Here is a 10,126-nt window from a genome sequence, read left to right on the forward strand (position 1 = left end):
GGACTTGGAGCGGCCCCGCGGGACGCGTCCCACGCGCGGGCCTCACGAGCTGAGCTGGAAGGCTTCTCCGGGAGAAAACGCTCGCCTGTTCACCGGCTTCCCCCGCGCTTCCTGAAGCTACGTGGCTTCTCCCAGTCGCTCAGGCGACAGCATGCCGGAAGCGGAAGTCCCGGCGCTTCCGGAGGAGGTCGCTATGGCCGCTCACGAGGACGTCGCCGCCTTACAGGCCGAAGTCGCCCAGCGCGAGGAGCAGTTGAGTTCCCTGAAACAGAGGCTGGCCGCGGCGCTGCAGGCAGAGCAAGCAGCGGAGCCGGAAGGCCTGGCGCCGGTGTCGCCGCTCCCGCCCAAGCCCGCCCTGTCGCGAGCCGAGATCCTGCGCTACAGCCGCCAGCTGGTGCTGCCCGAGCTGGGCGTGCGCGGGCAGCTGCGCCTGGCCGGGGCGTCCGTGCTGGTGGTGGGCTGCGGCGGGCTCGGCTGCCCGCTGGCGCAGTACCTGGCGGCCGCGGGCGTGGGCCGCCTGGGCCTGGTGGACTACGACGTGGTGGAGGTGAGCAACCTGGCCCGCCAGGTGCTGCACGGAGAGGCCCTGGCTGGCCGCGCCAAGGCCTTCTCGGCCGCCGCCTCTCTGCGGCGCCTCAATTCGGCGGTGGAATGCGTGCCCTACGTGCAGGCCCTGACTCCGGCCACCGCCCTGGACCTGGTGCGCCGCTACGACGTGGTGGCCGACTGCTCCGACAACGTGCCCACGCGCTACCTGGTGAACGACGCCTGCGTGCTGGCCGGCCGGCCGCTGGTGTCGGCCAGCGCCCTGCGCTTCGAGGGTCAGATCACGGTGTACCATTACGACGACGGGCCTTGCTATCGCTGCGTGTTCCCGCAGCCACCCCCGGCGGAGACCGTGACCAACTGCGCCGACGGCGGGGTGCTCGGCGTCGTCACCGGGGTCCTGGGTTGCCTGCAGGCCCTGGAAGTGCTGAAGATCGCGGCGGGGCTGGGTCCCTCGTACAGTGGCAGCCTGTTGCTCTTCGATGCCCTGGGAGGGCGTTTCCGGACGATTCAGCTGCGGAGGCGCAGGCCCGACTGCGCAGCGTGCGGGGAGCGACCCACCGTGACCCACCTGCAGGACTACGAGGCCTTCTGTGGCTCCTCAGCCACCGATAAGTGCCGCTCCTTGCAGTTACTGAGTCCGGAGGAGCGGGTTTCCGTGACCGACTACAAGCGACTACTGGATTCCAGGGCACCCCACCTGTTGCTCGATGTCAGGCCTCAGGTCGAAGTAGACATCTGTCGTTTGCCTCACGCACTGCACATCCCTTTGAAACATTTGGAACGGAGGGATCCGGAGAGCCTGAAACTCTTAGGAGAAGCCGTCCGGGAAGGGAAGCGGGATACCCAGGAAGGGGCCGCCCTCCCTCTCTATGTGATTTGCAAACTGGGAAATGATTCTCAGAAAGCCGTGAGGATCCTGCAGTCCTTAACCACAGCCCTAGACTTAGACCCTGTGACGGTGCAGGATGTTGTAGGGGGGCTCATGGCCTGGGCTGCCAAAATTGATGGCGCATTCCCACAGTACTGAGATGTCCAGTACACTCCAGGAGGATGGCCGTTAGCACCCCACATCCAGACATGTTCTTCAGTCATTCAAAGGAACTTGATAGGGTGCAATATTGTGGCCACTGTAGACTCCTCTGTGTACGGCGCTTTTCATGTCTCTCGTTTTGCATCGCTGAAGGTGAAACTCATTACTTCATAAGGCAAAGTGCTCCACTGTGGAGATACAGCCTCTGCTCCTCAGTTTGGTGTGGACCCTTTAGAAGGTGTCACATGACTAACAAGTGGATGATTCGCTTTGAGAACCATCTGTGTTTTCAGCATTTGCGGGGTGGGGGCTGGGGGTCTTCAATTCATGAGATGTAATATGATTGATTTTCTATTTTAAGCAGCAGATAATTTTACCTGTCTTGCTTTCTTTTTTCCATTTCAATCAAAAAGTTCTCTAAACTGTCCATTTAATGGTTGTTTTTACAGTGCTAGATATCCAACGCAGGGCCTCGCATAGGCCAGGCTGATTTGCTGCTGCTGAGTTACATTCCCAGATTCCATAAGCCATGTAACGCCTGGAATTAAGATGTGTTAAACAGTCTAACATTATTGATCACGGTGGTAACAATTGTGAGGAAAAAACCTGCCTTTTCTATCAAAGTCTTGCTTAAAAGTACTGCTTTGACCTGAAAGTAAAAAAGGAACTGCTGCCAGCGCTGGTGGCTCACATCCACAATCCTAGCTACTCAGGAGACAGAGCTGAGCATTGAAGTTCAAAGTCAGCCCAGGCACAAAAGTCTGTCTGTGAGACTCTTAGCTCCAGTTAACCACCAGAAAACTCAGAAGTGGTGCTGTGGCTCTAGTGGTAGAGCATTGGTCTTGAGCTGAAGAGCTCAGGGACAGAGCCCAGGCCCCAGAGTTCAGGTACCACAGCTGACACACACACAAAAAAAGTTTTCCTAATTGATTTTTTTCCCCCAAGATGGAATTGAGATGCACCTCAGAGGACACACCTTACGTCGTTCTAGAAATAGTGTTTTGAGACTCCCTGTGTACTGTTGACCTTATTTCTAAGTTTTAATGGTCACTTTACCTAAATACATCATCAAACTAACCAGTCAGGAGCAGGTTGTGAACCTGAGCTTAGCCAGAGGGGCAGGGCCTGTTGCAGGTGTACTTGCCTGTCAGAGTTTTGGCGAATGGTGAACCCTTCTGCAGAAGTAAATTTTTCCTTGCTGGGCTGGGAATGTGGCTTAGTGGTAGAGTGTTTGCCTAGCATGCATGAACCCCTGGGTTCGATTCCCTAGTTCTACATAGACAGAAGTCAGAAGTGGTTCTGTGGCTCCAGTGGTTGACTACTAACCTTGAGTAAAAAAAGCTCAGGGACAGTACCCAGGCCAAAAAAGAAAAAAAAAATTTGCCCTGCTGAGATAACCCTTTTTTTTATGTCTATCATTGTAAATTCAGGGGTTCCGGGAGTATATTTTGAACAACTTGGAACATATTTATCTTTGGGTTTTATTTCTACTCAGACAATAGAACATAATCTTCAGAAATAAGTACTTAATATGTAAAATATTTTAGTGATTTAATAAATGGTTATTCTAGTAAATATCAAAGTAAATATCAAAGAAAGACAGTTTAACAAAATAAAGGAAACCATTTATCTGTCAGAGGACACCGTTTAGTCTGTCAGTTTCATAAGTTAATGTATGCATATAACACTTGCTAAACTATATACTGTGGTTTGGCCTGTTTTCGAAGTATCAGGTCCAACTCCCAGCCTTTTGTCTCTCCCCCTTTAATTTGATATGTGATGATGTATCAGACCTGTCAGATCTGTCTGCTCTCCAGCTCATTGTTGCATGCAGGCCTATAACCAGGGTTTTGTATGGGTGGGTGAGTTTTAATTTTTGGTCTAAGACTCAAATTCGGTATCTCTAAGGCTTGCTTTTGCTCATTGGCTGGTGATCTACAACTTCCTGTTCAACTTTGTGGGGTTTTTGTTGTTGTTGTTTTTGTCAGTCATGGGGCTTAAACTCTGGGCTGGGACATTGTCCCTGACCTTTTCAGCTCAAGGCCAGCACTCTACCACTTGAGCCACAGCACCACTTCTGGTTTTCTGATTGGAGATAAGAGTCTCATGGACTTTTGTGCCTTGGCTGGCTTTGGGGATCCTCAGATCTCAGCTTCCTGAGTAGCTAGGATTACAGGCATGCGTGCCCAACTACATGTTTTTTGTTGTTGTTTTGTTGTTGTTGTTGTTGTTGTTTTTGCCAGTCCTGGGCTTGAGCTCAGGGCCCGAGCACTGTCCTTGGACTTTCTCAAGGCTAGAGCTCTACCATTTGAGCCTCAGCACCACTTCCAGCTTTTTTTTGAGGAATCGAATCTGGGTCTTTGTGCATGCTAGGCAAACACTCTACCGCTAGGCCAAACTCCCGTCCCCTACGTGGTTTGTTTTTAAGAGGCACTTAAGTCATGAAAGTAGCTGTGACATTTTTGTGTCTCTGGCAACAAATTGAAAAGTGTGAAAGTATTGTGGTTAGATAAAACCCTCTATAGACCAAGTACACTAGCCAGTTTTCAATTCTTTGTTTTATTATTGTTTAGCCATCAAATTTGAAATTGATATAGTGCTCTTGAACTGTGGAATATTGAACCTCCCGCTGTGAACAGTGTGCTTTCAGAAAGGTGGAGCAGGGCTTGTCCCACTGCTTTTCCATAGGATTTAGAGATACAAATGAGGTCTGGCCAGGAGGGCAGAGAGGGCTGGCTTCTGTCTTTCAGCTGTCAGTTCCAGGGAGAACTGATTTGGTGCAAACCCAGAAACAAGATGAAGTATGGACACTTTTGTATTTTAAAGACTGGTGTCCTCAACTTGAGCAACTGTGGTTCTACAAACCTAGTTGTCAATGGGCCAGACAGTAAAAATGCCTTCCCCTTAGCCAACGATGTCTCAAAGAGATAGGAGGAGCTGCACGCCCAAGGCACATACCTGTAATTCTAGCTACTTGGGAAGCTGGGATCTGAGGATCTGCCAGACTGGGCAGGAAAGTCCATGAGACTGTTTATCTGCAATTATTAACCCCCAGAAAACTAGAAGTGGGAGGCCAGGAATTTGGCCTAGTGGTAGAGTGTTTGCCTAGCATGCACAAAGACCTGGGTTCGATTTCTTGGTAGCACATACATAGAAAAAGCCAGAAGTGGTGCTGTGGCTCAAGTGGTAGAGCTCTAGCCTTGAGAAAGTCCAAGGACAGTGCTCAGGCCCTGAGCTCAAGCTCCAGGACTGGCAAAAAGAAAACTGGAAATGTTTGAGCTACAGGAAACTGTAGCTCAAAGTAGTAGACCTCTGCACTTTACTGACAAAGCTCAGAAACAATACCAAGGCCCTGAGTCTAAGCCCCACTACTGACAAAGACCGATAGGAAGTGTTTTGAGGAAGTTTTTCATCAGATTCGAGGCTTCCAAGAGAATCACCCCAAACCATGGGCTCCTACTCCCCTTCACCTGGAGCCCAGGGGGAAACAGCCACATTCAGCCGGGCAGCTCCTGTGCTTTCTCCCAGCCACACACCTGGGAGTCAGGTAGTGTCTTGGCTCAGTCTACTTAGCTGCAAGGGAGGCTGGGAATTTGAGTTCCAGTGTCTGGTAAGAAGATAGAAGCTGGGGTTTTCTCCAGTAGAAGTTTCTTCAAAAGATGGGCTATTAAGGGTGGGAACGATGCTCACTACAGGTTTCATTTTCTATGAAGATCGCAGCTAGGTTTTTACATTTTGATAGACTTTGAACTTAATCATGGTTTTACTTATGTAAGAAACATCAAGCTGGGTGCTATAGCGAGTAATAATCTTAGCTACTCAGGAGGCTGAGATCCAGATCCCAGTTGAAGCCACTCTGGGTAGAAAAAGCCACGAGACTTTTTAATTAACCAGTAAAAAGCTAGAAGTGAAGTTGTGGCTCAAGTGGCACAGCCATGAGCTAAGTGATAGTGCCCATTCACTAGTACCAGCATACACACATACCATCAGGTACCTTCAGTGTGTACTAATACTAAATTCTAAAATATAAAATGAACAAGACATCTTCTATTGCCATGGCTTACATTTAGGGAGACATCAGTTGTGTTAGTGACCAGTGCCATAATGGAAAGGAAGTTGATGAGCTGAGGTGGGAGGAGAAGAAGGTGAGTAGGGGGTAGGTTGGTGAGGAGTGGCTGGCTTCTGGAGTGATGATTTGAATCCCAGACCTGAATGATGAGGTCCAGTGATAGAAGATCCGAGGCTGGGGGAGAGGGGCAGTGAACTTGGACCTGGAGTGTTCAGGAAGCCAAGGAAAGTTGGGTGTGAGCAGCCGGAGGTTTGGAGTGTGTAAGAATCAATAGGCAGAATTTCGAGGTCAGTCTTGTTGGTCCAGTGCTGGTGTGATACTTGGAATTTGCCTCCCAATGCTGGGCGGGTGGTGGGCGCATGCGTCCCAGTCACATTGTAAACAAATTCCTAGTTGTTCTAAGCCATTGTCTTTCTGAGACTTAGAACGAACAGAAGGCTCTCAGCCCACCTGCCCATATGCAACGGAGCTTCCTTCCAGGGTCCTCGGGTGCCTAGCCTTTGGTAAGCCACCGTCTCGAAGGAGTGCCCAGAATGAAGCCCACAGTCTTGCACATGTGCCCTGCAGATCATGGCAGAGTCCACCCTCAGCCTAGGAAGCCTAGGGGCATCCAGGCAGGAGGAGGTGTCAGCGGGCACTAGAATCTCCATGGTCCAGACGGAAAGCCAGGTCTCCCCACTCACCCAAGCTTGCCTGCCTCTTCTTTCTTTCTTTCTCTCTCTCTCTCTCTCTCTCTCTCTCTCTCTCTCTCTCTCTCTCTCTCTCTCTCTCTCTCTCTCTCTCTCTCTCTCTCTCTCTCTCTCTCTCTCTCTCTGTCACTACTGCTGTTTCAACTCAAGGCCTCCTGCTGATTCAACTGGCACTGTACCACTTGAGCCATGCCTCCAGTCTTGCCTTCTGCTGGTTAATTGGAGATGGTGTCTCTCAGACCTTTCCGTTTGGGCTGGCTTCAAGCTTCATTTTTCCAGATTCCAGCCTCCTAAGCTACATGTGCGCCACTAGCACCTAGCTTTTAGTGTCTTTAAACATTGCTTCTAGCTTAAAGAAGAAGTCTACTCCCCAAGTGTCCATATTGAAGGAACATCATACACGTACTTGAAAAGTTATTCTTTTTTTTTTTTTTTCTTTGAGGTAGAGTGTAGTACTGCAGATTGAATTTAGGTCTTAACCATGCTAAGACGCCATGCCACTATGCTGGTCCTTTCGTGTTGGTTATTTTCTTGGTTATCTGGACTGTGATCCTCCTACTCATACTTCTCTTCATTGCTGGGACAGGTAGGTGTAGACACTGTATCAGCCACTGGTTAGTTGAGTAGGACTGTCAAACTTGCTTCTCACCAAGATTCTCTCCATCACCACCTCCCATGTAACCAGGATTACTGGCTTGAGCCACTATATCTAACCCCATATATAGGTTTTTAAAAGTAATCTGTTCAACTGGTGCCAATGGCTCATGCCTGTAATCCTAGCTACCCAGGAGGTCAAGATCTGAGAATCTTGGTTCAAAAGCCAGCCTGGGCACAAAAATCCATGAGACTCTTATCTCCAGTTAACTACCACAAAACTGGAAGTGGCACTGTGGGTCAAAGTGGTAGAGCACAAGCCTTTAGCTGAAGAGTTCAGGGATAGCACCCAGGCCCTGGGTTCAAGCCTCAACACCACCACCAACAAAAAAAAGTAATCCGCTCAGAGCCAGGCATCAGTGACTCACACTTGTAATCCTAGCTACTCAGGAGGCTGAGATCTGAGGATTGTGGTTCAAAGCCAGCCTAGGTAGGAAAGTCTGTGAGCCTTTTTTGTTGTTGTTGGTTGTGGGCTTGAACTCTCAGGACCTGAGTGCTGTCCCTGACGTGCTTCTTCTCAAGGCTAGCACTTTACCACTTCCATCTATAGCTCCACTTCCAGTTTCTTGGCAGTTAATGGCAATCTCACAGACTTTTCTGCCTGGGCTGGCTTTGACTCAAAATCCTCAGATCTCAGCTTCCTGAGTAGCTAGGATTATAGGTGTGAGCCACCAGTACACATCCGCTATGAGACTTATTTCCACTAAACTACCAAAAATACTGAAAGTGTAGCTGTGGCTCAAGTGGTTGAGCAAAATGAAGCTCAAGGGACAGCACCTAAACCTTGAGTTCAAGTCCTAAGACTGAATATACGTAAGTCATCCGCTTGGGATAGTATGTAAGGAGTATACCTACTGAATGCTCTTAATTTTTCTGATCACCTGACCGGGGGCAGAGGATTGCTTTTGTACCTCAGGCCTCTGAAGAGAGTCTGTCGTTTATAACACTATGCCAGTGTTAATTACTTGGCTTTGACAAATGCACCGTGGGTTTATATGATGCTAGACTGGGTTTTATCTCTGAAACTGAAAAATGACATCAAAATAAGTTTAAAAACCAAAAATAGTTTGTGTAGGAAATGAAAGCTGTCCCTTTCCTGTCATCTCTCCCAATCCTCCCCAGATTATTTGTGTGATCAGTTGCTTTACACTATTGCACTTACAATTTTTTTTTTTTGTGCCAGTCCTGGAAACTGAACGCAGAGCCTGGGCACTGTCGTTGGGCTTTCCTCAAGTCTAGTGCTCTACCACTTGAACCACAGCACCACTTCATGCTTCTTCTCTATGTGGTACTGAGGACTCGAACCCAGGTCTTCATGCATGCTAGACAAGCACTTTACCACTAGGCTAAATTCCCAGCCCTGCACTTACAATTTTTATATTTTACTTTTAGTTTTGTTTTTCCAATCCAAGGCTTGAACTCAGGGCTTAGGCACTGCTCCTGAGCTAGTTGTTCCTCAAGGCTAGCATTCAACTCCTTGAGCTACAATGCCACTTCTGGCCTTTTCTGTTAATATGGTATAGGGGAGTTGAACCCAGGGCTTTATGCATGCTAGACAAGCACTCTACCACAAAGCCACATTCCCAGCCCCAATAATTTTTTTTTTCAATTAGATCTTGCTATGCGGCTGGTCTCAAACTCCTGGACTCCACCCATCTTTGCTCAGCCTTGAGAAGCTAGGAACTACAGGCAGCCCCACTATACCTCCGAGTTATTATTATTATTATTATTATTATTATTATTATTATTATTATAATGATTATTTATTGGTCATGAGGCTTGAGCATTGGGCACTGTCTCTGAGTCTTTTCACTGAAGTATAGTGCTCTGTCACTTTAAGCCATAGCACCACTTTTGGTTTTCTGGTAAATTATTGGAGATAAAAGGCTCATGGAGTTTCCTGTCTGGACTGGCTTTGAACTGTGATCCTCAGATCTCAGCCTCCTGAGTAGCTAAGATTACAGGCATGAGCCATCACTGCCTGCTTAATTTTCTTATTATAAAGGTGTCACCCCTTTCTTAGCTCCCAGACTTTCCCTCCAGTCCCCCCAACCCACCCAAGTTGTATAGTTCATTTCAACATAGTGTCTAGAGTATATATACTTTTAGAAAGTATAAATGGTAACATTCCATTTACTTTGTTACTATTTGCTTTTAAAATGTATCTCATTTGTCATCCAATGCTTCCAGGGAACTGAGACCTAGGACCTGGGTAACATAGGGACATAGGGAGGCTCTCTTTCCCTCTTTCCCTCTTTCCCTCTCTCCCTCTCTCCCTCTCTCCTTCCCTCCCTCCCACCATGCTACTTGAAAACAAACCAGAACATTCAAGTGGAGCCAGGCACCTGTGGCTCATGCCTGTAATCCTAGCTGCTCAGGAGGTTGAGATGGAGGTTTGAAGCCAGGGCAGGAAAGTCCATAAAACGCCTATCTCCAATGAAATACTAAGAGAAGCAGGAACTGGAGGTGCTGTTGGAACCAAGCTGTAGCTTTAAGTTTCCCTGGGAAACTAAAGAAATTTTCCTTGGAGAGAAAGAAAGAAAAGCTGTTCTGCAGGATAGAGGTAGAAAATGGCAGACATGATATGCCATGGACTTATGGCCCGTCCATGGGACTTCTTGTTCCCATAGTGCCTTGGGCTCCTGCTCAAAATGGCACTTCTTCCTATTCTTGCACAATTTCTATGTCAATAGCAAGGTAATGCCTGTGCTTGATCTTCGTGACCATCCACTCTACTTGTGCAGGATGGGACGTGACCCGTCAGATTTGCCACTGTGCTCTGTGGCAGAGACCAATGGGGGCCTCGAGTTGGCACCTGGGCATTCACTGATGAGTCCTGTCCTGGCATGGAGGAGAACTAACAAAGCATAAAGGCCGAGTCCCTGGGGATTTCAGACACTGGTACCTCCGGGCCCTCTACGGAAAGTCGGTGCTCTGCTTTCCCTTTCAATAAGTGTGCTCTTTTACCATATTCATTAATCCTCTGCCTTTATTTTTTTTCTTAAGGCTAGCGCTCTGCCACTTGAACCACAACTCTACTTCTGATTTATTGTAGATTAGGGTCTCACGGACTTTAATGTCCAGGCTGCCTTTGAACTGTGATTGCAGGTGGCAGCCACCTAACCCAGCTCCTCT

The 10,126-nt window shown here is 48.4% G+C and overlaps 1 protein-coding gene across 1 annotated transcript; it reads left to right on the forward strand.

Annotated features, from left to right (window-relative positions):
• Nucleotides 1-18: 18 nt before the first annotated feature.
• Nucleotides 19-1,883, forward strand: Mocs3 (molybdenum cofactor synthesis 3). Its single transcript, XM_090352529.1, has one exon. The coding sequence runs from the start codon at nucleotides 152-154 to the stop codon at nucleotides 1,574-1,576; it is 1,425 nt and encodes a 474-aa protein (XP_090208655.1). The 5' UTR covers nucleotides 19-151; the 3' UTR covers nucleotides 1,577-1,883.
• The last annotated feature ends 8,243 nt before the right edge of the window (nucleotides 1,884-10,126 follow it).

This window comes from Megascapheus bottae, chromosome 18 (assembly GCF_031878675.1).
Source record: "Megascapheus bottae isolate mThoBot1 chromosome 18, mThoBot2.hap1, whole genome shotgun sequence".
Classification (NCBI taxonomy): Eukaryota; Metazoa; Chordata; class Mammalia; order Rodentia; family Geomyidae; genus Megascapheus; species Megascapheus bottae.